The sequence below is a fragment of the Choristoneura fumiferana genome, chromosome 3 (assembly GCF_025370935.1).
Source record: "Choristoneura fumiferana chromosome 3, NRCan_CFum_1, whole genome shotgun sequence".
Taxonomy (NCBI): domain Eukaryota; kingdom Metazoa; phylum Arthropoda; class Insecta; order Lepidoptera; family Tortricidae; genus Choristoneura; species Choristoneura fumiferana.
The window spans coordinates 17,781,489-17,808,937 of NC_133474.1; the positions used below are offsets into that span (position 1 = coordinate 17,781,489).

The window sequence follows — 27,449 nt, forward strand, 5'->3', positions numbered from 1 at the left end:
ATTTGAATCGTAATTAATTAATGGTGTCTTAGGAGCTGTAAATGAGAAATTACAAACCAGAGCTTGTTAGAAGTTAGTTGAGGACCGTGTTGTCTGAGCAATACGTAGGTATAAATAACTTATTTAAAGATTAACAGCATTGCCAGGCTATTACTAGCAGTAGACCACATTATAAAGTTTATTGATAACTGGGAATGTTTGCAACCTCTGACATTCACGTACCACTCCGTAAAATACACCACCCCACCCCATTTGCGAGGAAACTTACCAATAGGGCATATTAGGCAAAGCTCTACGCAGGGGGCGACACTAGCGCAAACCCATGATAATGTGTCATGACAGATCATGACCAAAGAGTATTACTTAGTACCTTCCTATAGAAATCTTGATATACAAGGGTTGCCTTTTAACTTGTGTCGTTTGGAAAAATAAAGACAATTTAAGAGTTAAATGGTATTTATTGTTTTTCAAAGTAATCACCGTAATATGTAATACACTTTTTCATTCGATCGAACCAGTTTTCGAAACATTTGTTCCAGTCCGAAGTCGGGGTCTCCAAAATGGCCGTTTTGTATGCCTCAACCGCTTCTTCAGGCGTCCGGTACCGTTGACCACGAAGTCGTTGCTTGATTTTTGGAAAAGTTTTTTTTTTTTTTTATTTTTTTATTCGACTGGATGGCAAATGAGCAAGTGGGTCTCCTGATGGTAAGAGATCACCACCGCCCATAGACAACTGCAACACCATGGTATTGCAGATGCGTTGCCAACCTAGAGGCCTAAGATGGAATACCTCAAGTACCAGTTATTTCACCGGCTGTCTTACTCTCCACGCCGAAACACAACAGTGAAAGCACTGCTGCTTCACGGCAGGATTAGCGAGCAAGATGGTGGTAGCAATCCGGGCGGACCTTGCACAAGGTCCTACCACCTGCAACTAATGATTTCTTCTGCAGTGAAGAAATCATTAGTTCTTAAGTCTGGGCTGTACGGCGGGTGTTCCAGATTTTAGACGTTTTGCTCTTTTTAAAACGCAATTGTCGGCCGGGCGTAAAACGTAATCGTGGTGCAGTACTATTATACGACGCACGTCTTGGGTTATTTTTTCGGAACTCGCCGATAACTTCAGGTAAACAAACAGTGGTATACCAGTCAGCATTAACTGTTTTACGGTCTTCGAGCACGTTGGTAGCAACGTGGCCATTTTTCTCTACAGACGTGGCGACCATTTTTTTTTGAAGTGCTCGTGACTTTGGTCGGTTTCGGCTTATCTTGGAACACCCAAACAGTCGACTGCTGTTTAGAATCCGGATCGTAGGCATATCCAAGATTCGTCATAAACGTGTTTAGAGTCTCCTCGGTTGAATTGCCGCAGAGATCTGCGACACCATCTAACGCGAGCCATTTTTTGGTCTTCACTAAGTAAATGTGGTATCCAGCGTGAGATCAATTTTTTTACGCCTAAGTGATCATGCAAAATATTTTGAACACTGGTCCCTGAAATGCTTAATGAAGCTTCTATCTAACGGTATGTCGAATGGCTATCTTCGACGATCAGTTGCCATACAGCATCAATGTTCTTCTGGGTTACGTCTGTTTTTGGTCGACCTTCACGGTGCCTATCACTAAGACTAGAGAAATTCTAAATACCAGCGTTCCATAGTTGGATGCATGGTGTTTTATTATTAAAAAACGTAGCCTGCTCTTCAAAGCACTGAAGACGCGTTATCCCCTTTTGAAGCTGTAAAAAAATATCGCACGTAAATTTTCCTGCGTAATTTCCATTTTCACAACTGCATATTTATATGGATAGTAACGATATAGAGCTATATTTCAAAAAAAAAATTGAAGTGATACGATGTTATGGAATTTAAGATACTCAAAACACTGCTTACGGTTTTGTGCTAGTGCTGCACTCTGACGGGAGAAAATTTCCATAATATTATGATAAAAACTGTATTGAACTTGGAATTTGTAGATAAAATTACGTTTGATGGAGCTTACCTGTTTTTAGGGTTCTGTACCCAAAGTGTGCCATCGGAACCCTATTACTGAGACTCCGCTGTCTGTCTGTCCGTCCGTCTGCCACAGGGCTCTATCTCTTGAGTCGTAATAGATAGACACTTGAAATTTTCACAGATTATGTATTGTTGTGGCCGCTATAACAACAAATACTAAAAACAGAATAAAATAAATATTTTAAGGGGGACTCGACGTGATTGTTTTCCGTTTTTTGCTTGATATTATAATAACGGCAACAGATAGACGCTTGAAATATTCACAGAATCTTTAGTTGTATAATCACTTTAAAAATAAACTATTGATTTAAAATAAAATAAATATTTAAGCGTGGCTCTCATACAAAAAACATGATTTTTTATGCAGTTTTTTTGCTACTGTCTAATGTTGTATAGATAATGGTACGGAACCCTTCGTGCTCGAGTGCGACTTGCACTTGGCCAGTTTGTTATAAAACTATGATTATGACGCTTGGGCTAGTGATAGTATTTCACTCGGCAAAAGCGGCCAAAAAATAAAAAATAGTAAAGACTGGTCTTAGTTTTATAATTTTGACAACTCGATTATTTGAAAAATCTATCTTTTACAGGTGACATCCTAATCGCCGCTGGCATCATAGCTTATCTGGGACCATTTACGGCGTCATTTAGAATCGATCAAGTATGATTTTAACAATGCTGCAAATTGACTTGTTACTGAAATCCAACCAAAGCGTCTTGGATATTACATAATTTACTAAATTTTTCCTTAAAGGTAAAGAAATGGGCGCACGCGTGTCATGATTGTGGCATTGTTTGCACTCTCGACTTCAGCCTGATCGACTCTTTGGGTGAGCCGGTTGTTATCCAACAGTGGAACATTGATGGCCTACCATCCGATAATTTCAGTGTAGAAAGCGCTATTATTATCATGTAAGATATCACTTATCTATAAACATGTACATCGATTTTTCTTAGTTTGTCTGGAACACTAATGTTGTACATGAAAACAGGACAGCGCGGCGGTGGCCGCTCATGATCGACCCACAAGGCCAAGCAAATCGCTGGATCAAGAACTTGGAGAAGAAAAATAACATTAGCATAGTACGCATGACCCAGGCTGACCTTGGCAGAATCCTGGAAAATGCAGTGCAATTTGGGCAACCGGTATGACCGTAGCTTTTGGAGGGGCGGGATTATCGGTGTTTGTAAAATTCTAGGATGGCAAATGTTCAAAATATTTTAAACGAAATATAGCAGCTTTGACAGGTGATCATGGCAGTAAAAATATTCGCTGTTTTTCACAACCTCTTCTATCGAGTTCGTTTATCGTTTTCTCACAGAAGCTACGTTAACTATTTTGCGGGATATAAAGTATTTCCAAATAACTACATACGCATAACAAAAACCATCCAGTCCAGTAGTTTGAGCGTGATAGAGTAACTAATACTTTCGTGTAACTTGTGTACTTTTGCGTAGCAGGTAAGTAATAAATATAACAATGATAGGATATGTAGAATAGAATAGAATATAATTGTCACATTTTTTTATTCTTAGATACTGAACGAACTGTTTTAATCTATATAGGTTTTGCTAGAAAACGTCCTAGAAGAATTGGATCCTATGCTGGAACCCCTTCTTCAGCAGCAAACGTTTCGTCAGGGCGGCGCGCTTTGCATTAAAATTGGTGACACTATTGTGGAGTATAACAAAGATTTTAAGTATGTTTGCTTCTGTCTTGATTTAAACCGAAGATTTTTTCGTTGTCTCTTTTACTACAAAGCGTTGCTCGTTTCTGTTTCACAGATTATACATAAGTACTAAGTTAGCAAACCCTCATTACTTACCTGAAGTGGGTGTGCGCGTGACACTTGTTAATTTTATGCTTGCCAAAGATGGTTTACAAGCTCAATTGCTATCTCGCGTGGTGGCGAGAGAGAGGCCTGACCTGCAGCAAGCCAAGTCAGATCTTACCACGCAAGGTGCCGAGCACAGACGCCTTTTACAAGATATTGAAAAGAAAATCCTCAACGTGCTATCCACATCTGAACATCTCTTAGAAGATGAGGCAGCTGTGCAGGTAAAAGATAGAACAGGCTTTGAAATTTGATATTCCTTTATTCTTAATTTTTTTAATGATAAACATACCTAAATTATTCGATTTATCTTTTGTAGATTTTAAACTCTGCTAAGGACACGTCAAATGAAATTAAAGAAAAACAGGAAGTAGCGATGGTTACCGAAAAAGCTATTGATGTTGCACGAGATGATTATGTACCAATTGCGGTACACTCTACAAACTTGTTTTTTCTCATTGGTAAACTTGATTGACCTGAATAGTTACTATTTTGCATGACATTATACATATGAATCGCGATTTCATGACCCTTTATTATGACTTTATTTTTTTAATGATGACTTTTTATTTATTTGCAGCATCTTTGGCAAATATTGATCCCATGTATCAGTATTCTCTGGGATGGTTTGAAGGTCTTTTCACAGCGGCTATAGATAACACGGAAAAAGTGGATGAAATTCCCGAGCGGTTGGAGATACTACGTGCTTATTTCACGTACTCACTCTACGCCAACATCTGCAGGAGTCTGTTTGAGAAGGTAACTCGTCTTAAAAACCCGTCAAGTAGAAGATAAGGAAAGTAGAAGTGGAAGTACAGTCACCAGCACCAATATCTGATACGACTCTATTTCTAGGGCCGGTAGGACGTGTGAGATATATTTGCACGCTCCGCTGTGGCAGATATTGCAGGTGACTGTACAAGGGAATTTCAAAATGAACGTGATAAGCGTCTCAAAACGAGTCGATTCAGAAAACATGTTTGTTGATTGTATGCGATTTTTTGTTTCAGGATAAACTAGTTTTCTCACTACTGCTTACTATCACTATATTGGTAGCAGAAGGTGAGCTCGAACAATATAAAGTTTTATTCTTACTCGGTGGGGCACAGCCGAGGAATGTCCCGCCTAATCCTGTGTCTTTCCTCAGCCCCCAAGCCTGGTCTGAGTTTAATGGGTGAGTTTTAACAGAGTTGATTTTATAGTATTTATCTTAGGAAGTAAATATTATTTATAAATATTATAGTAGATATTTTAACAGACTTCAAGAATAGAGGAAATTCAGTTTTTTTTTGTTATTTTTCATGTTTGTAACCTCAAATCTGTCATTTAAAAACATTGTTTTGTAAAAGATAACGAGCAGTTGACATTACAATCCGTGAGCTCTTAAAAAAACCTTCGGGTTTCGGGGGAAATAGGAAGGATTCGTGTTGTAGAAAATGACAATTGTCTTTTTGACTTAGTAGCAATCCATCACGCGGAGAGTGCACTCGTTGTGTTTTCATTGATTTATATAGAGCAGTTAAAACAACCACTTGCTTATTTATTTAGTTTATTTTTCGAAAATTGATTTCTATGGGGTGTCAACTTAAATAGGGTATTTCTGTAAATAGCCAATAACGGGAAATTGTTTATAATTATAATGTATATAAGTTTTTTAAAGAAGCTGAAATTTTCTAGAAATGTGTTGATTGTAAATATTTTAATGAGGTTCAAGACCGAGTTAAAGAAGCAACGAGGATTTCGAAAAGTACATTAAAAAATATTAAACGAAGCAGACCAAAAAAATTAATTTGACATACCCAAGAGAAGTAGACACAGTATAACAGCTCTATATACATCCAAATAAAAGTAGTGTGTTAAGGCGGGGTGTTCTCTATTTAAATTAACGATGGAAGAAAATGCTGATTTTGTTTTATTTGTATCATGACAAAAAGTCATATTGTATTAAAATTAGAAAAATATTAATAACTGTAATATTATTACAGTAAGGTTTATTTTGTACTAATGGATATTCTTTCCATAACTTTTTACGGTAATTTCGAAAAGTTTTGCAAGTTGATAACAAAACAGAACCGCATATCACGATTGCATGTCATCGTCAATACCCGAAGAATGCTTCTAAAATCCAAAGGTTTTTTTAAGAGCTCACAGTGTAATCTATTGTAACTTAAAATTGAACCAACTCCAAAATTAATAGCAAAAAAATAACTTCTTATCTACTTGAAGTGGATGCCTCAGCACAAGCCAGGGCCAGTGTCGCTACCCACATACTATTTATTAGGTTTTTATCACTCCTGCTGGCTAAGGCACCGACATGAAACAGATTAGTAAAAAAATATTTTCGTATTTTTAAGGAGTCGATTCAATTTTCACGTAAATTTTCAAGCTGATCCAGTTCTTCGCGCGGTAAATGCTCGACCGTATGTGTGATAATAAAGTCATGTAATGAAACAATGTAAAGAATCTAAGTACTTTTGATAATTTTCGCTAAATTAATAATTTAAAGTTATCATTACCAGATTGAACGAAATCGAACCGTTTCACGGAATTGTAGACCACTTCATGGAGCATACGAGTGAATGGGAGGATTTTTGCAACACAGAGGATCCTCACAATCAACCAATCCCAGAACCATGGAACACAAATCTTACTCCCTTTGAGGTATCAGACGAGTTCACAGGTTATTTATATTATTTGCTCCTTATTATTCAAACTGTACATTTCTATCTGAAGATTTATTTTCAACAGAAATTGATGGTGCTACGTTGCATGCGCTTGGATATGATGGTTCCAGCTGTCCAAAACTTCGTAGAAGGTAAACAACACTAGGATAAAAATAAAATACCTAAGTTGATAGTGTCAGGTACTGATCATCAATATTACAGGTTCGATGGGACGACAATTTGTGGAGCCTCCGTTATTCGATCTGGCATCTTCTTATGCCGACTCTCACTGTTGCATACCTCTTTTGTTTGTTCTAACACCCGGATCAGACCCCATGGGCACGTTGCTCAAGTTTGCTGATGACCAGGTACGTACTAAATTGAGAAAAAAAATATAACAAACTAGTTTACCTGCGACTTCGCTTGTGTCTTGTGAAAATTTTGCTTTTGTCTTTTGATAATTAACATTCTGAAAGATTTTAAAATCGCTTGTGGAATTTCGTTAATCAACTTCTATTTATACGAAAAAAAAACAGCAATATTTTCTCAATTCCTCTTTGTTATATTAGAGCTATATTATGTAGATTATTATTTAGCTAAAGTTAATAAAGTATTTTTTCTAAAGGGTTTTGGAGCTTCTCGCTTGTTTTCCCTGTCTCTGGGGCAGGGGCAAGGGCCTATAGCCGTGAAACTTATTGATGAAGGCGTTCGTTTTGGAACCTGGGTAGTATTACAGAATTGCCACCTAGCCAAGAGCTGGATGCCGATGCTAGAAAAGGTTTGTACCTTCATCGAAATGCTATACAGTAGCGATCAAAAGTATTTTGACTCCAACAAAAGTTTCGATATTATGTTAATCATATTAGTTATGCCTACTTATTTGCTGCTTAAATAATGAATGGCTTAAGACATCCTCGAATTAGGCAAAAAGTTATTTCTTTTGATAATATTTAAACACACGCCCCAAAATTTTACATTTTACTGGTTCACAAATATTTTGACAAGTTTATTCTTTTAATTTTTTACAAACAATAAATATTTCATGAATAAATATCAGTAGACTTCTTGTAACATGGCGAAATACAAAGAATATTCAAACGATATAAAACAGGCTGTTGCGGCAGCGCTCAAAAGGGAAAAGTCGCAAGCTGAAATTTTACGAACTTTTGGAGTACCTATCCCGACAGCTTATTAGCGTTTGAAATAAATAGTTTGAGGCTCGAAAGAATGTCCTTAATAAGCCTAAAAGCGGTCGTCATAGAAAATGACTTCAACAACTGATCGGGCAATCTATAGTAATAAATTAGTGATAAACTAAATTCGTTTCAGTATAAACTTTTGAAAACTCACTAAACATTATTTTAAAGGAAATTATTAATTGCACATCAAATAAATAATTGCCTATCAATTTATTCTCATCATTTATATACTTTTGTACATCAATTAAATTATTTCAATACAAATTAACTAAATGTTTAGCAAAACTAAGTACTGCAGATATGTAATTCGAAAATATACATCAAGCTACAATATACAAAAATACTAGGTTCAATCACACCAAAAATACTGACTGCATAGCAAATTAATTAGAGCGTGCGCAGATGATACTCTTCTCATAGCAAAATAACTTTTATTGACAATTTGGCACTGGAAGATTAGGTACGACGACGAGCGGAGCGAGGAGGAGCGTTAGGTACAATTGCGACCACAACGCGCGGGCCGAGCGAGCGAAGCGAGCGCGCCGCGGTAGCGGCCGGCGAAGCGCCAGAACCTAATTTATTTAGGAAATAATTTGGCCCCTACTAGTGCTGGTTATGTAATTTACTTGATGTAAAAAGTATATAAATACTGAAAATAAATTGATAGGTATACATATGTTGTACTTAATAAATATTAAGATGTACTTAATAATAAGATGATATGTCAAATAAAATGCTGTTTCATTTAATGTAACAAAGATTTACAAGGTATGATGTGCGTTAGTCATTATTAGCTGTGCAATAATAAAAATGCTTTACTTTAAGATAAGTAGCGGTACGCTACGAATATACCTAAGTTGCGGTTTATTACGTAATATTTTGAGTGGAGTATTTTGCTGTGCAATCAGTAATTTTGATGTGAATTCGGTTTTTTTTTTGCATAAAAAAAGGACTTTTTATGTGCGTTTAAATACTACCCTTATTTTAATACTATAACTTTTTATATATGACTGCAAATGTCAACTGGCCAAAAACGGGCTTAAGGTGGCCAAAACCGGTACTTCTGCCCTACGACAGTTTACTTCATAGCATAGCAGACTTTTATGCAATCTCACCAATAAATCACATTTACACTTTATTATTGATCGACAGATTTGTGAAGGTCTTACCCCGGATAATACTAACTCAGACTTCAGACTTTGGCTAACTTCATATCCAGCGGATCACTTTCCAGTTTATGTGCTACAAAATGGTGTGAAGATGACCAATGAACCCCCACAAGGTTTGTCTTGAAATTAAGTATTTTTTTTTCACTCTCCCTTTGGCATGCTAAGTTTAAACCACCCACTTGCTGAGCAGCCCATCTGGATGCTCGCCCTCTCGCGGCTAGAGCGCAATCAGCGGTATCGGCAATTTTGAAAAAAAAATAGTTTTATTTTACAAATATACTCGCAAATGTGATGAAAAACATTGTATGTCGCACGAGCGGTACTAGAATTACGAACATCGACTCATTAAAGCCCTCAGTCTTCGACTTCGGGCTTCTAATAGACTCTCGTTCGTAATTCCTTATTTTACGCCCTTAACACATAATGTAGTAAACATAAAAATTAAAGTATCATGATCCACACAATCAAAATCTTTCTAAAGGTCGCAGAATACACCTATAACGTCATGTGATTTCTCCAAAGCTTGCAATATGAATTTAACTAAACTATGACCCGCGTCTGTAGTAGATCTACCTTTTGTGAATCCGAACTACTGTGATGCATGATTTTATGGGTATTAAAATGCGAGATCATTTGCGTCAGCATTATTTTTTCGAATGTTTTGCTAAACGCTGATAGGATGGATACCGGACGATAAGTAATCAGAGGGATTATCTTTATCACCTGATTTAAAAATAGGAACTACTTTACTATATTTCATCAAATGTGGACATACGCCTTCATCTATACAGCTATTAAAAATAAAAGCTAAAGTTGGAGCAACGACATCTAAAATGGAATGTAGAACCTTAATGCCCCACAAGTCTTCCGTTTTTTTTTTTACTTTCAATAATCTAAAAGTCCTAATGATATCGCAGGGAGAGATATGCGTGAATTTAAAATTACTTATGTTTGGAATAGATACATTTTGATTTAAGAGCGATTTAGCTTACATTGAGGAAGACGCGAGACATTTTGTCGTATCGATGGGATAATAAAATCATATTTAAAGGTAATAACATTTATAATTAATTATACGTTTATTGTTCAACCTTTTTAATGACCCAAAGATGAGGCTTTATGCAGTATTAAAAAATAAGTATGACATATTTTACAAGACGTTCTAAGTTCAAATTACAATACATGTTATGAGTATGAGATTTGTATTGTACCTACTGGACACTTTTTCGTTCCGAATTCAAAACCTCTCTACTTACCGCTTTTTAACAATGTTTGGCATTCTTAACTTTCTGGTGACTTTTTAAAGATGTAATCGCGACTGTACGTATAATTTTTGAGTAAGGGTTTTAACACTTTAACTGTCCCTCGCTTTCGCCACTGTCATGGGTCAATACGTCTGTGCATTACAGGTAATGCACAAATGTACAGAATTATCCATTTCTGATGTCATTTAGACGTAGCAGAGCTAGGTCGAGCATTACATGTAATGCACGGACAGTTGAAGTGTTAAATATGATTATTATATTTGTTTCCTAATAATTGGATTATAAATATTTAAAAAAATGTGTTTGTTTTTTAAACAGGTAGGTAGTTTAGGTTTTATTCTTATGTTACATTTAAATTATGTTCTCGCTGCTGAGGTGAAAAATTGTATGTGTCACACGAGACCAAAGTTTTCAAAAAACAGCTTTGCTCTCTTGTTGCACAAATAATTATTTAATGTGAGAGTGAGGCAAACGAGCAATCGGGTCATCTGATTAATGCACATAACAATATTAATTACATGATGTAACTACAAAAGTCTTCCGAGTCCTTTCATCTTGCAGGAAGTAACTAGTTTATATTTGGTACAAACAAATTCTGAATAATGATTATTATTTAGGTTTGAGAGCGAATATTGCCCGCTCCTACCAGAGCGATCCAATTAACGACCCGGAGTGGTTCGAAGCCAACAAACAGCCAGAGATTTTCAAGAAGATGCTGTTTGCGCTGTGCTTCTTCCACGCGGTGGTGCAGGAGCGGCGGCAGTTCGGGCCGCTGGGCTGGAACATTCGCTACGAGTTCAACGAGACTGACCTGCGCATCAGCATCACGCAGCTATACATGTTCCTCAACGAATACGAAGTCAGTGCTTCAACCTATTATAAGTTTACTGTCTATAATATGTTATGTTGTCAATTTTCGAACTTAAAATTTGTAAACACGTAATTATTATTGCAATAGGACGTGCAGTTTGTTGCGCTTCGCTATCTGACTGGCGAATGCAACTACGGCGGGAGAGTGACCGACGATTGGGATCGCCGCTGTCTCAACACGATACTTTTCAGGTTCTACAATATGAAGACCATTGGTCCCGAGAAGTACTCACTTGAAGCTACTGGTATTTAAGAAATATTAGTTCTACTTTTAAAAATATGTGTTGCCATCCTATCGTGCTTTGTGTCATAACTATAATCAGAAGTTGATGATAAAATTCAGTGATGCTTTCATCATATTTCATTTGACGACCGGATGGCTAAGTGGTTAGAGAACCTGACTACGAAGCTTGAGGTCCTGGGTTCGAATCCCGGCCGGGGCAGATATTTGTGTGTTCTCGGGTCTTGGATGTTTAATATGTATATAAGTATGTATTTATCTATATAAGTATGTTTATCCGTTGCCTAGTATCCATAGTACAAGCTTTGCTTAGTTTGGGACTAGGTCAATTGGTGTCAAGTGTCCCATGATATTTATTTATTTATTCATATTTGTGAGAAGTATATTCTTTGCTAGTTTGTAAATGACTATGTTAGATGTCTACTGTGTGCAGGTACGTACTACATCCCGACGTTGAAGGAGCACGCTGACTTCATTAGTTTCGCGCGCTCCCTGCCGGTGGCGACACCGCCTGGCGTGTTCGGCTTCCACCCCAACGCCGACATCACCAAGCATTTCCGCGAGGCCGAGGAGCTGCTTAACACCGCCATTCTCACGCAGGTAACATGTAGTCACTTGCTTGTTTGTAATTAATTATATCATTGCTTGTTACCTCGTCACGTGATAGAGTTCATGTTTTGAGTTTTGGCACATTCTTAATTAATTCGCTATAGATGTATTTTGAAGTATTTTCTGTGTCATATCATTTATAAGTAACAGTTATTTATTTAGGAAGTGAAGTAATATTTTTTTATGTTTCATCTTGCTGCTGTTATCTACTATTAGGATCGTATGGTAAGTTACATTTAAATTATGTCTATGACTAAGAATTCCGCAGAAGTAGTCGCTCTTCCATACGTAGTTCTTATAGTTTTCAATGAGTATTTTAACTTTTCATGCAACAAGGATCTACAAAAGAAATATTTGGTAAGAAAAATAATTCCTATTGATTTGATTATACAGGGACATATAAACTTTCTCTTCTCTTATTTTCTAATTACTTCATGGAACGCATTAAAATAATGATTTATTACAGGACACGATGGCGGGTGGCGGAGGTGGCATTACCCCCGAGCAGCAAGCCATGGCGATCGCGGAGGACGTGCTGGCGCGGCTGCCCAACAAGATCCTGTCGGGGCCGTCGCACGAGGGCGACATCAAGCCGGCCGACATGACGCCCATGTCCATCGTCGTCATCCAGGAGGCGGCGCGCTACGAGCGCCTCGTCAACATCGTGCGCACCAGCTCGCGCGCCGTCATCGGCGCCGTGCAAGGTCTCTGCAACTGCTCTCTCACACTAAGCTTCTAGTAGGGTACCCAAGTTGTTCTGAAAGTGCTAGCTGAATGCGTAATGTATAATGCGTAATGGCATCTCCAGGCGTGAGCGTGCTCACGGACGTGACGGAGGAGGTGCTGTCCAGCATGGTGCGCGGCCGCATCCCGGCGCTGTGGGCCGGCAAGAGCTACCCGTCTCTCAAACCGTTCGCTGCCTACGTCGATGATTTGCTTGCGCGTTTGGCGTTCCTTCAAGTTAGTCACCATAACATTTATTCTTATATAAGTAAATAAATTCAAATTTGTGCTTACCTACTGTTGTTATCATTATAAAGTGTTTTAAGTTCATTCTTCCTTTGAATTCTATCTTACTTCCCGTAATGTATTTCATTTGTCTGTACTGAACAAAAAAATTGTCCTCTCCTCATCCGGTTTTTACACTAGTAAAATTCCTTACCTTATTCTTAAACCACCTCGAGGTTCTCTATTTGGCACTAACTCTCACTTGGGCTTAAATTTCTTCTTTGTTTTGTTATCTAACTGGTCCAACAACTGTAGCTTAGTAAAGAGTATTTTTATCGTGTTATTTTCTATTGGACTGTACTACTTTCGTACAACAGTATATCAAAATGGGTTCGATATTTGCTCAAGTAGCAACGTGAGTTTATAATAATAATGATGACTATTCTTGATAAAGAATTGCTAAAATTATAATTTGACTTGTAGCACTGGCACGCGAACGGGCCGCCGGTGGTGTTCTGGCTGTCGGGGTTCTACTTCCCGCAGGCGTTCCTCACGGCCGCGCAGCAGAGCTACGCGCGCAAGTACAAGATACCCATCGACCAGCTCGCCTTCCACTACGAGGTACGCTTGCTGACAGGAAAACAAAACACGGATCGATGCGCTGTGATTGAGAAAACTTCTGAAAATCTGATAGTCCTAGGGACAATCCAGCTTCAGATACATCGGCGAGCTCTGAATAAATTACGGCCATAACTGCCATTCATAATAGATTTGGTCATCATAATCATCATCATAGAGGCCTAATGCGGAACACATGCCTTCTGCCAAACTGAGAGGGCTTGGGCTGCAGTTCTCACTCGGGCCCAGTGTAGATTGAGAACTTCACCCACACCATTTAGTTTATTCAAATATGTGTGTGTAGTTTTTCCCACGATGTTTTCCTTCACCGTAAAGGTCGTGGTATATTTCAATTAAGAGCTGCGAGCCCGTGTTTGGACCCAGAACCCTCTGCGTGAGAGGCCATAAAATAAACCACAAGCCATACCATGACTTATAAGCTTACTTTTTTAGGGATAAGCTCGCCTTTGTTCTCCTCTCTGTGTATTAGTATTTTTATTTTTATGTGCAATAAAGAGTTTACATACATACATACTTATAATGGTAGATTTGCGTCATATGTTTTTGGCATCCTTGTTCGATTAAATAATTTTTGATGTTGATTGAATGTGAACTGTGTCTAATGTAGTGCTGAAACTATACTTACGCCTGTTATATATTTGGGTATCAGGTTCAGAACTCGTTCGTGCTAGAGACGCGGCCGGATGAAGGAGTCTACATATATGGGCTGTTCTTAGAGGGCGGGCGCTGGAACATGGAAGATTCCTGCGTGGACGAGTCCTTCCCTAAAGTACTCTACGACACTTTCCCACCAGTAAGTGATCATGTTTGTATTAAAGTAGATTGAATTCTATCAAGATAATAATAAGGCCAACCAGCCACTTTTCAACCAGTGCGTTCCCAGTGATGACATATGGATCCGAGACATGATGCTTTACCATAGGCCTTATGAATAGGCTCGGAGTTGCTCAGTGAGCTACGCAGAGGGCTATGCTCGGAGTTTCTCTACGGGATCATATGAGAAATGAGGAGATACGTAGAAAAACGAGGGTCATCGATGTATCCACGAATTATCGTTGAAGTGGTAATGAGCAAATGGGAAAAGTTGTCGAAAGGAGACCACGGATCGGCAAGTGCAGTGTAGGACGTCCACCAACGAGAGGGATAAATGACCTGGTTAAAGCCGCAGGTTCACGGTGGATGCAGGTCACTTCCAATCGAAGCAACTTGACATTCATGGCAGAATCCTATGCCCAACAACGGTCGTCCTACGGCTGATATCATGATGATGAATGATAAGGGGCTGTTTCACCATCCATTGATTATTGTTAACCGACGGTTAAATGTGATGCAGTCTCCGTCTATTCGAACAAAATAAATAGAGACGGCATCACATTTAACCGTCGGTTAACAATAATCAATGGATGGTGAAACAGCCCCTAAGTCTTTTAAATTCGTTTCCGTATACATAGATCCTGTATAACTTAAAATGTATCCTGGCGTTTTAGGTATGGCTGATTCCCTTAAGACGCGATGACATTCCCGATGGCAGTTTCTACAACTGCCCGCTGTATAAGACCGGTGAACGGCGCGGCGTTCTGTCGACAACTGGTCACTCTACTAACTACATCCTGTTCATGCGTCTGCCCACCAAGATGCCACAAGACCACTGGATCATGCGCGGCGTTGCACTGCTCACGCAATTGCCCTTCTAGATATTTGTTTACTTTCCTTTATTTCAAGGGTTACGTAAATATGAATCCGAGTAAAACTAAATGTAAAAATAGAACAAGTTCTCTTGTAATGTAAAAATAACTGGTATCTTGAAAATTTACCATATTAGTTACCTGCCGAGTGTCAATTCAATTAAAATATGTTTTTGTAAATAAGTACTGTAAATTCTCGACTGTTCATGACGTAACGTTAAACTTAATGTCTTACTTACCTGCTATCAGCCACTGAAAATGTCACGTCTTAGTGAGATTAATTGGACTGCTAATAAGAGAATAAGTGGAAAATAGGTATCTTTCAGATACCACGTTTTTTATGTCACAAGGAGACCAGAACTAGTATTTGCGTTTATTTTTGTGTTTGTAATCGGCATCTTTATACATTATATAGTCAGTGCTGGCTTTAGCCTTTAGATCAAGGTAGAGCGAGATTGTTATGTCTACACCACTTCCGCACCTTTCAAAAGTTGCCATCAAAATTTTATTTTTCCCTGAAAACTGGCGCCCCTTGCTATCTGGCGCCTAGAGCGACCATTTCTCTTGTTCTACTCCAGGCCGGTGCTGGATAGTCCTTGTTACGATTTTTTATTCATGTTCATTTTCTTAATTCTGGCACTACACTTCCCTCTTTGCGTTTGCCGATCGAGCTTCGGTCATTGCATCCCATAGATCTTGTGGGAAACTATACTTAGGTAGGTACAGTGTATTTTTTCGTGTAGGGTTGACAGGTCCAAAAACACAAAAGCCGAACTTTGCTCTTTATTTGGCCGTACATATCTTTTTTTTAATAGCTAAGCTTTTCACGCATGTTTTAAAGTTGGTCATGTATTCTCAAAGCTGGACAATAATTAAAATAAATACCTTCTTACTTTAAAAAAATAAACACTCTTGACGCGACTAGACAAAAAGTGACTGACAGACAACCTGGCAAACTTATTCCACCCCTACCCTCATACTAACACGAACGCGAATAGTGAAGTGAGTGGAGCGTTACTTTATTTACTGAGAGTTGTGAGTGTGAATACTTCTTTTTGATTTTATTAACGTGGCTTGTTATTTAATAAAATCATGTAATTTCATTTATATTTGTAATTAAATTTAGATTTTTTTAATAAGTACGACCTTGTCATTATGTAGTTTTCAGTTATCTCTTCAATTAAACAACTTAAAGCAATGTGTCTTTTTTATCTCTGCTACCAAGCTAGATCGATTTACCATCCCCCAAAACCCCCACATACCAAATTTCATCGAAATCGTTGGAGCCGTTTCCGAGATTCTGATTATATAAATATTTATATGTATACAAGAATTGCTCGTTTAAAGGTATTAGATAGATTAAATAGATAGATATGCAGACAAAATTATATGCGATAATCGATAAAGATACAATAAGAAAAAAAGGAATTAAGAAAATTTAATTCAGTTTCAGAATCTTCCCAACCCCGGTCGCGCAAAGCGATTTTTAGAGCCGATCTTATAGCTGATAGCTACAAAATAAGTAAATTAAGTTTTTGTTCAAAAATTATTTTTAATATAAGCTTTTTTGCTGACTATACTTTTTAATAATGATAACTGTACTTTTTTTATTCGACTGGATGGCAAACGAGCAAGTGGGTCTCCTGGTGGTAAGAGATCACCACCGCCTATAAACATCTGCAACACCAGGGGTATTGCTGATGCGTTGCCACCTAGAGGCCTTTGTATTGTGTAATCTAAAGTACATTTTCGTACCAAATTTCAAGTCAATGAGGAGTTCTGTTCATGCAGAGACGATCCTGGACAGACTATAAAATATAGTATAGAGTTCAGAACAGAACAGACAATACAATAATCTTGCAGTAACATCCAGGTATACCAGGTATTGTCACTAGATCCAAATTTCAAGTCAACCCGAGCACCGGAAGTGATTGTAACTCTATTATATATTTTGTCATAAATTACTACAGAATGAAAAATATGTCACCCTACTGCTTTTTTGTCATATATTATTATTATCAATAATAAAAGAAGGTCGTCTTTTCCTATGCTAGATCCAAATTTTAAGGTAGTTGCCGTCCATGAGACGTTCGTTTTTCTTCACCCTGAAGTACTGAGCATTTTCGCAGGCTGACTGTACAACAGTTATACCAAATAACTATTAGTATTAACTAATACTAAAAGAGTGGGACAGGTTATAGTAAGATAATGATATGGATGATACCATGATGATTCCCGAAAAAACAATACCTCTCCCTGCAGTCGGGTAAAAAGATAATTGAAACTGGCTGCTGAAATGCAAACGCTGTCATAGGAAAGAGGTTAAACTGGAACTTCTTGAGTCATAGAAACAAAACAAATGAAAGTTACGGTTACCATGGCAAATTAATTGATTTGTTGTTCTGTCATAGTTACAGTTGCAATCATTAATATTTATTACTTTCAGTATGTCTAGTATTATTTTATTTTATTATTACTTAAATAAAATATAGAAGCTAGGTTGAATAAGAGAACAAGCTAAAAAAAGCGCATTGATAAATACGCAAATTCTATATTATCATATTGTAACTCAATTTGAACGGATTTAAGAGTTCGACAACTCTTGAATCAGGTAAGGGTATTTAATTTAATTAGTGTGAAATATAAGTGAATTTAGGAGAATTATTCATTGCAAGAAGTTTTCAATGGGCACAGGAATAAAGCACGAAAAATGATACAGTAGGTACTTGTACTTTGGTTATTACTTTATTTTATGCAGTTGGAGGAAAGTTTCTAACAAAACTTATTGCACACCTCAACTGGCAGTGGGCGAAGTACTACTTGATGATGCTTGTAGAAATTGGCCGTAGGGCCAGTACAGTACCTACGATTCTGAAGTAGCAACCGCGTTCCGGAATTGGAAATGTTGGTTGGCCTTCCCCAAGGCAAAGATAATATAACCACTACGTTTCCCCAAGGTGGACGGACGATCTGAGGGGTTACTACAAAATTATAAAATCGAGTTCGTATCGTACCGTCCCTCTCACTCTCATATTACATAATATAAGCGTCAGCGGAACGGCAAGATACGAAGTTCAAATGATGCACTTCGGTAAATATCGCGCAAAGCCATTGGCTGCGAGTACTAAGCCGATCGCTGTGAAAATTTTTATGAAACGTGTATTCTCAAGCAATAGTCATAAAACATTAAATATTTTATTGAAACAAGTTATATTTTATTTCGTTAAATATTTTACAGGAATCATGCAGAGAGGCAAAAAACCAACTCGGAAGAAAAGTCAATCAGAACCATCACCTTCCGATGCAAGTTTACCAAAAATTCCAAAGATAAAATTACCAGACGACTTCAAGATACGAACAAATCCATTATTTAAGTTGCCGGATGAACTCCTTAAATTTCCTGAACGAAAAAAAGGGAAGAGTGAAGCCAAGCCGGTAACAAAGAAAAGGCCTAATGGTAATTTTTGTTGCTACAGAATCATTACTAATCGCAGTAAGGTTTTTGTAATAGGTATACAGCGTAACTAATATTTGTGTTTTTTTAGTGATGCAAAGTTTTTCAGCTTTGCGGAGATCGCGAGAGGAGTTCAGGACTAAGCTAATGAATCTAATTTGCCAATCTCCCCCGGGGGAGGCTGGGGACGGTAATCATCCCAGTGAGGAGGATAATAAGTTGCGATACTACTACTACATACATTACGGCCTCGACACTATCCACGTTGCACCTTTGGATAATAAAGTAATACTAAAGTAAGACTAAATTTTAAGTTTAGAATAATCAAATAGAGTAGGTCAACCATATTTTAATAACAGTCGCTAAACAATCATTAAGCAGACGTACATATGTTATCTACTCCTAGGTAGAAAAGCGGCACATAAATATTGGTAGTTTGTTTTCCTTGAAAAAATTTTTAATGTGAAAATCCGTTCCTCAACAATGTATTACAAATCTACTCTATCAGACTGTATTATATTTGTTCCCATAACTCCTTAAATTAGTTTGTTTAAAGGCTACAACATGTAATATTTTGTAGAGTTCACAACTTACTTACAATGAAACTGAGAAAATGGAAAGAGACCCTCTTTCAATGTACTGATGAAATGCGTGAAGACTTTATGATGGCCATGAAGAAAGCGATCGTGGACTTTGTTTTGAAAGATCCTAACGCGGTAAGATACTGCCACTTCACTTTATTTTTTGGTTGTTGTACTTTTGCTGCTTCTGTGGTCCTGCTGCTGCGTACCTCTTCCAAATATACACATCGGGTATTATGATTTGCTTTGTAAGAAACTACTTTTTTTATTACAAGAATTTATTTCAGACAGTCTTAAAACACATATTACATTAAAATTCATCACAAATTACAAAAAAAAAAAAATTACGACAAAATTATTCTTTAGATAATTATTTATCTCAGGAAGAAGCGTCGGAAGAAGACACACCATTCAAACAAGAAATGGCCCAGAAAAGCGACGATTGGAGGAACCGATACGCACTCGCCAAGAAAGCGCTTGCGAAGGATCTTTACAGCGTGAATCCGTGCATTGCACAGGTTCTGCAAATTTGGTGGAAGCAATTTAAGTAACTACTTTACTTTTCGGGCTCGTACAGATGGACTGCATTCTAACTGCAACGTATTTGCCAATTGTCATTGCAGTTCAATTGCAGTCGGTACAACTGCACACTGGCTGCGATTGAATTATATGGGGAGTCAGCAGTTGCGGTTACGTTGAAGTTGGAATGCAGTCCTTCTGTACCTACTGGCCCTAGTTTGATGTGTTTATTTGAAGTCTTCGACAATATTTTCTAATAGTATTTTCTCAAATAAGGCAATTTAAATTCATGTAGAAACAAAAAAATATCAAAAATAGTAAAAATCTGTTGCATCTTCCTAGAATACCACTAGAATCTGGATATATATAATCAGACTGTACCTACCCATTGTTTATAGCTCATGCTATTAAAATTATTCTTTTCAGCGATCTTCGATTTATAAGCATGAAGGACATAATGATGTCACATGAAGCATATGAGCTTCAAGACTTTTGTTTTGTTTGTAAACGGCACATTGAAGCAGCTGGCAATGTACTAACACTGCAGTGGATTCCCACGCTGCAGGCTGTTTTTTTACAGGTACATTACTTATTTCATACATAAATATTGCTACACCTTTTTAACCCTTAATAAGGCCCCATTTATTGGAGCATACTACCACAGAACCAAAAGCAGCTATCGAATACATACCTGACAAAGAATACTTTTAAAGCTAGTCGTATTTTCAATAATTACAATGGAAATTGTGACATATTAAGAAATTCATAAGTTTCAGTTTCCAACTCAATGCAAGTGGTCGCTAAATCACCTCTACATTATTAAGGGTTAATGCAATGAGCGCTATGTGTTAGTTTAAGAAAGGGCAGAGAAGCAATGTTATCACTGAAAATGATCACCAATTCGATGTGATCTTTTTTCCAGGGAAGCAAAAAGAAACAGATTCCAGAGCCAAAGCAAGTGCAAAAAATGAAGCATTTTTACAATTGTTTGTCGTGCATTATGACCTATAATTTACAAAGCCTGTGTCTGAAGTCAATGAAGGAATTTTCTGATTACATAATGGATGTCGGGGTATATTCTATTTGTATTCCTACTAGTTGGTTAACCTTAACTAAGTCGTGAAGACAAAATGTAATGTTATTTACACGAATAAATATCTTTACAGGGAGATAATCAGGGCTTTGTGATAAACCTGACATTTCAAGATGAAGCAATTGAATTTGAACCGCCATTCAGTAAATTTATAGATAGTCTTAATATATTGTATGACTACCTTTTGGATGCATGTCGGGTGACTCCTCGTTTAGAGACTATTCTGTACCAGGACTTTGTTTGCACAAGCAGGCTTACACTAAAAGTATTGTTATACTTAAATATAATTCATAACGTCATAACCGTGATTACTGAAATAATTAATATGGCTAATATAGATCTCTTTTTCTAGCCAATCATAGAGGCTGAAATTGTTGAATCTTATAAAAAAAAAATGGCTGATTTGATAAATGAACAGAGAATTGGACCAGAGCTACGAGTTCAAGATTTTGACGATTATGTATGCTTGTTGAATGGAGTGGTGAGTGTCTCGTTTAGCGAACAGGTTTTTGGACTTAGTGTGAATAAAACCTATTTGTTTAATATGATATTCTAGTCTTTGGGAAAAATTCGGAGGTTCATTAACTCCAGACCCGAAAAAACATTCGAAGAATATTGCGCAGAGTCAGTTAAATATGTTGAAATAGCAAGGGAAATACCTTTAAAACTGGAAGGAACTATCGTAATAGGAATGTATCAAATGCAAAGAAACGATTTAATCAATTCATTGCGACAAGCTGCCACAAGACTAGCAAATTTGTTGCTAAAAAAGATGACTGATAACTATCAAGCAGACATAAAAGGGTAAGCATGACACAGACACATACACATCTACATATGTATACATATATAATGCGTCTTAGTGCGAGTATCACATTAGTTAAGTTATCGTTTGTAAAATTAGACAAACCTATGTAGTTAGATAGTACGAAGTCGAAAGTAAATACGTTGAATAAGCACCACAGATTCGTTAGAAAATTGCAGGCTGAATAAGTATATAAAGTGTATTTGATACAGGATATTTGACGAATATAACTTGATCGGAAACACATTGCTGACGCCGCCTCCGGACACGGCCGCACTGATGGAGCTCATTGAGTACTGCAAGAAAGCTGAAGACGTACTGATAACACAGATGGAGGACAAGCTGCGAGAAGCCATGCGCTCCATTATCTTCCTCGGTGACTACACTATCTTCACACCACAGGAGCTCAAGGCAAACTGTCAAGCATTCCACTGGTATACACTTAGTAGTAATCTACCATTCCTAGTTATGACAGAGGTAGGCTCGATCATCTTTTGTGTTCTTCTTGATTGAATGGACACTCGTCAACAATCGAACCAACCATTCTCGCACTTTTGGTATTGTAATAAGATTCACTTAAATTATGATGAGTTAGGTAAGTTGTCGACTACACGGGTGTTGATAGGTGATTGAATAAAAAAAAATACAGCGATGTTTTTAAATGCCAATACTATCTCAAAAAACATTTTATCTTCAGTTAGTGACATTTGACATAGAATCAGTGTTAGAAAATATGATTCTCCAAAAAATTTGGACCGATAACTCATGGTAGAGCGTTTAACGATGATTTCATTGGATCGTGCACCAGATTGCCTGAATCATCGTAAACTTACTGTACCATAATTATCAATTTAGTACATAGCTTTAGTTTAGCATAGAATTAAGTTAGTGATTGAAATAACAAAAAATAATTCAAAAGGTATTCACGCTTGCCTGGCATTATTGAAGAATCGAAAGTGATATGCGAGCAGAAGAAGATAGAGTACCAGGAACTCTTGAAGGTTAGTTTGCATTTTGAAAGTTATAAGCATGAAAAAGGCTTCTGAGTTTTGAAATGAAATAAATTGACTACGCTAAAAAAAAATCTCAAAATAAAAGACAGCTATCTGCTTTTGAGGCTGGTTCTATTACATTTTCCCATTAGATGTAAACGAAAAATGCTATTTTCGAGAGAAATCTGTAACTGAAATCAAACGCAAGGAAGTTGATAAAGCTCACTTCTAAGTTTTTGTTCAGGTCCGAATCGCCAAGTTTATCGACGATCTGGAAATTTACGAAGCACAATGTGATGAAATGCAGTATTGGGGCGAGATGTCTGAGCTAACAATATATGCATCAAAGGCTCGCACACTCGATGAAAAGTAAGACAGTTGTATGTGTTTACAAAATACATTAAAATAATAATGTACTTTTCGTGAAGAATACTTAAGCTCCATCTTAATTCTGCCAATCTGCCATCTGTCCGATAACCATAGAACAAACCTCATACTTATAGCGTATAACCATATAGCGTGTATATACTTATAGCGTAGGACTTGCACCTAACTTGTAACTGTGTTTTCTTTTGGGTAGGCTTTCACAAGCTTTGGTCAAAATTGATCAGTTCAATGACGAAGAAACTGCTTACGGTTACGAACAATCTCAATATCCGAAAAGGAAAACGATTTATGAAAGACTTGTGCCGTACAAAAAACTTTACGACGCTGGGTTTGAGTTTGTCGAAAAAAATCGTACTTGGATGTCCACTAAAGTATGTATTTTATTATTTCTTTACCAGTTTTTGCACTGAAATGTAAAACGAATCAAGTATCTCACGAACGTTGTAGCTCAGGAAAAAATTACGTCAGAAATGAGGTAATAGGTTTTGATGTCATGCTTATGTCCAGAGAGCGGAATTTTCATGGCATATTTTGACCTGTCGTAATGACTTCTCACATCTCATGTCATGCCACGTTAATATAACTGATTTTTAGGTTGGGACTTTTGACCCAGAAGACATCGAAGCTGACGTTGGATACTATTATAAAATTGTCTATAAACTCGAGAAATCTTTCCAAGACGTACCTGACACCTATAATCTTGCGATAACAGTAAGGTGTGTAATAAAATAAATAATATGTGTCATATCTAAAAATATATCATTTTATTTTCATTTTTAGACAAAAAATGGACGAATTTAAGACCCACTTACCTATTATCCAAACGCTGGGCAACCCTGGCATGAAGGCTCGGCATTGGGAGAAGATCTCCGAGATAGTTGGTTTTCCCATCATTGTTGACGAAGAAATGTCCCTGCAGAAGGTCATAGATTTCAACCTCGATAGCTATATTGAGAAGTTCGAGAGCATCTCTGAAGCAGCAACCAAAGAAAACAACTTGGAAAAGATGTTGGACAAGATGATGAAGGAGTGGGCCGATTTGAGATTCGAGATAAATCCACACAAGTCAGTGTATCTCTTTTTTGGAAACATTTTTTTGATTTTACCTTGCTACTTTAATGTTACACTGTTTGCATAATTTACAGAGACTCTGGAACTTACATCATATCGGGTGTCGATGAAATACAATTGCTACTGGACGACCACATCGTCAAGACACAAACTATGAAGAATTCGCCTTATATCAAACCATTTGAAGAAGTGATTCTGTAAGTAGTAATTCATTTTTAAACACATTATGACATTGTGATTGTAAATATTTATTAGTTTTTTCAATATTTTGGACACACACACACAAACACACACAAACAAACATCATGCCTGTATTCCCAAATGGGGTAGGCAGAGCACAGGAAACGTTACCGCTTCGGAGCCACTTTTAGCAATTTTAGGTTTTAAGTTTGACAGTAACAGTACAAATAGTGACAGGTTGCTAGCCTTTCGCCTATGGTATACCTTAAACTCTATCCTCAGTCGCCTCTTACGACATCCACGGAAGAAGACATTAACCAAAACCGCTAATAACTAAATAATTTTAACAAGCTACTAATTCCAAACCATTACCAAAATAAGTAAAATTCAACAAAGAAACAAATGAACTAATAAAGCGTGCGATTTTCAAAATTGTTACTTTTAAATTTTGTCAACGTATTTTTAGGCCACGGTGTATTTGAACAGATTGCCTGTCCCGAAGCAGCAGCGTTCTTTTTACACGTCCCCATAGTAATTAATGATAATGTAGTATCCCTATATTAATTTTTATTTGTTCTCTAAATGTGGTTCAGGAATAAAAATAATATAATAGGTACGTCATAAAAATGATTATATTTATCGAAATTAACAACTGCATTATTTACATCATTGGCCATGAGGCACCATGTGCCTCATGGACGTACCAGTAGTCACGCATGAGGCACATGTGCCTTATGGGACAGAGAATATGTTAATGTAACGTTTCTTGGAAAGATACGACACAATTATAAATAATGTACACCCTGAAAGAGTAAGTTTTGGTAATGTCGTATTAAATTTTATTATATTATTTGTGTTATCTTTTTTCTAGTGATTGGGAAAGCAAATTAGTTCTTCTGCAGGACATCTTAGATGAGTGGTTAAAGGTTCAAGCCACTTGGATGTACCTGGAGCCAATTTTCTCATCTCCCGATATTCAGCAACAGATTCCCGAAGAAGGACGTCGCTTCAGCGCTGTTGACAAGGTTAAATTTACAGTATTTTAGTTGAGTTGAACATAAAAATTATACGTTAACTATAGAATAGAATGACCGGCTTCCACTAAAAATCAGTAATTAGAAAATTTCCGCCGGACCAACAATGACTTGGTGAATGATGAATGGTTATGAAAGAAAGTTATAATTAAATAAAGAAATGCGTTTCAGATGTGGCGTGAAATTATGAAAGCAGCATATGTTGAGCCCCGTGTACTAGACGTCATTACTATAGAAAAGATGGCAGACAGACTGAAGAAGTCGAATATCCTGTTAGAGTTGGTTCAGAAAGGACTGAACGCCTATCTAGAAAAGAAACGTTTATACTTCCCTCGTTTCTTCTTTTTGTCGAACGACGAGTTGCTTGAAATTCTGTCTGAGACCAAAGATCCCATGCGGTAATTTCGTGGTGACATTATTTACGAATTTTAACTACTTAGACTATCTTACTGAAAATTTATTGTATTCTATTCTAATTGAGCAACACAACCGTACACCATGCTACCAGATATTAGACTAACAAACGTTTTTATTTGTCTTGCTTAAAAGCTAGAATCTAGTCCCTTGATATAACGATGCACCAGGCTAAGTTTCGTTTCAGACGAATTTTCATGGCTTCTATCGAAAGGTACGTATCCTGTGATGGAAGCCATGAAAATTCGTTTAGTAGTTTCCAAGATTTGCGTGAACAAATATATATACTGTTACTGGAACAGATATATTGTTACCTTAAATACCTTGTCATGCATAGAAAAAAGATTATATACATACCGACATATATTAACACACTTATAGGCAAACAGAAAAACGTTTGAAATACTTTCCGGAGTAATTTTTGTCCAAAATCTTCGATGTAAAGATTTTTTCTAATTACTGCTCTCTTGTAACATGATATCACATTTTAGCCCTTGTTTTCTATTTACAGAGTACAACCTCATCTTAAGAAGTGCTTCGAAGGTATTGCGAAACTGACTTTCACATCTGAAATGGTTGTGACTCACATGCGCTCCTCTGAGGGAGAACACGTGGAGCTGATAATAACTATCAATACTGTTGCCGCGAGGGGACAGGTTAGATTGACATTTTCTGCTCCTTTAGAACAATACCGTACCGTAACTGACTGACAGGCAAGGCACGTTGGAGCTAGAGGTATTGATCGAGTAACAAAGAGATGCAAAAAATTGCTCTTTTAGGGAACTAGCAAAATTTTATTCCTCCACGACAGAGCAGCGGGTAAAGGCTGTTTTTTGTTGAGATTGTAATTGCCTGAAGCAGTTTGTATAAAAGAGTAAGTTAGAAAAATTGTACCTATACGCGAGTTTAACAATTAGATTTTAAAACATAAATACAGAAACTGAGTGAATAAGAAAAGATGCTTGTGGGATAAATTTGGGGTTTGAAAAAAGAAATTGTAAACGTATCACTCACTATTTAATTCTGGGCATCCACTTAACTCGGAGTTATACTCATATAGTTAACTCTGTAGAGCTACTACGAAATTCGAAAATCGAAGTTCGTATCGTACCGTCCCGCTGAATCTAATATTATTTTATAAGAGAATGAGATGGACGATACGATACGAACTTCGATTTTGGAATTTTATAGTAGCTCTACTGGTCCGTACAAGTCTGTCTTAACCTCACTTTTATTATTATTACACCAGGGTCAAGCTATTAGCGGGCGGTTTATTAGTGGTATTTTTAATAGATTTTAATACTGTTTTGAAGAGTTTCATTGCAATGCCAGACGTCTGTTGCCGACATGTTTTCAGAATTAGTTTACGCTATTGTTGCAATACTTTGATATTTAAGTGGGTATATGTCGGTAAGGTTACAGAGATTTGATATGGACACAGGTGGAGAAATGGCTGTTGGAACTGGAGAAGGCCATGAAGGTATCCGTGCACAACGCGGTGGCGCTCTCGTACGACGATTACATGCTGCGCCCGAGGCAGGACTGGGTGTTGATATGGCCTGGACAAGCTGTACGTACATACTAACTGTTTTTAACCCTAACAGAACGACAGTATCTTAATATTGCATTTGAACTGCGCCAGCAACAACAAGAATAACGTTTCGTAACTTAGCTTCTGATAACTTGCAGGTGCAATGCATAGCTATGACGTATTGGACGTCTGAGGTGACAGATGCTATTCACATCAACATACCAGCCATGAGAGGATACTGGGACAAGTG

The 27,449-nt window shown here is 37.2% G+C and overlaps 2 protein-coding genes across 2 annotated transcripts in view; both read left to right on the plus strand.

The window, feature by feature from the left end:
* Dhc36C (Dynein heavy chain at 36C) overlaps positions 1-16,296 on the plus strand; it is a 40,644-nt gene extending 24,348 nt beyond the window's left edge. The window contains 21 exon segments of the mRNA XM_074084978.1: positions 2,606-2,676; positions 2,770-2,927; positions 3,008-3,161; positions 3,582-3,715; positions 3,801-4,074; positions 4,170-4,311; positions 4,431-4,609; positions 4,861-5,024; positions 6,370-6,511; positions 6,599-6,665; positions 6,736-6,881; positions 7,139-7,291; positions 8,865-8,994; positions 10,764-11,005; positions 11,105-11,261; positions 11,691-11,857; positions 12,333-12,570; positions 12,675-12,826; positions 13,298-13,435; positions 14,103-14,246; positions 14,941-16,296. Coding sequence (XP_073941079.1) covers positions 2,606-2,676; positions 2,770-2,927; positions 3,008-3,161; positions 3,582-3,715; positions 3,801-4,074; positions 4,170-4,311; positions 4,431-4,609; positions 4,861-5,024; positions 6,370-6,511; positions 6,599-6,665; positions 6,736-6,881; positions 7,139-7,291; positions 8,865-8,994; positions 10,764-11,005; positions 11,105-11,261; positions 11,691-11,857; positions 12,333-12,570; positions 12,675-12,826; positions 13,298-13,435; positions 14,103-14,246; positions 14,941-15,147 — 3,359 coding nt within the window. The 3' untranslated portion in view covers positions 15,148-16,296.
* A 1,336-nt stretch (positions 16,297-17,632) lies between these two features.
* Positions 17,633-27,449, plus strand: LOC141426833 (dynein axonemal heavy chain 7-like; the record flags this gene model as incomplete). Its single annotated transcript, XM_074086036.1, is given in 22 exon segments — positions 17,633-17,749; positions 18,377-18,595; positions 18,684-18,888; positions 19,173-19,308; positions 19,557-19,720; positions 20,119-20,272; positions 20,615-20,764; positions 20,859-21,050; positions 21,138-21,266; positions 21,342-21,589; positions 21,803-22,024; positions 22,510-22,591; positions 22,827-22,951; positions 23,163-23,340; positions 23,564-23,685; positions 23,750-24,034; positions 24,115-24,237; positions 25,092-25,245; positions 25,426-25,652; positions 26,180-26,324; positions 27,110-27,238; positions 27,358-27,449. Coding segments are annotated over 21 exon segments (3,476 nt in total), but the record flags the coding sequence as incomplete, so codon positions are not given.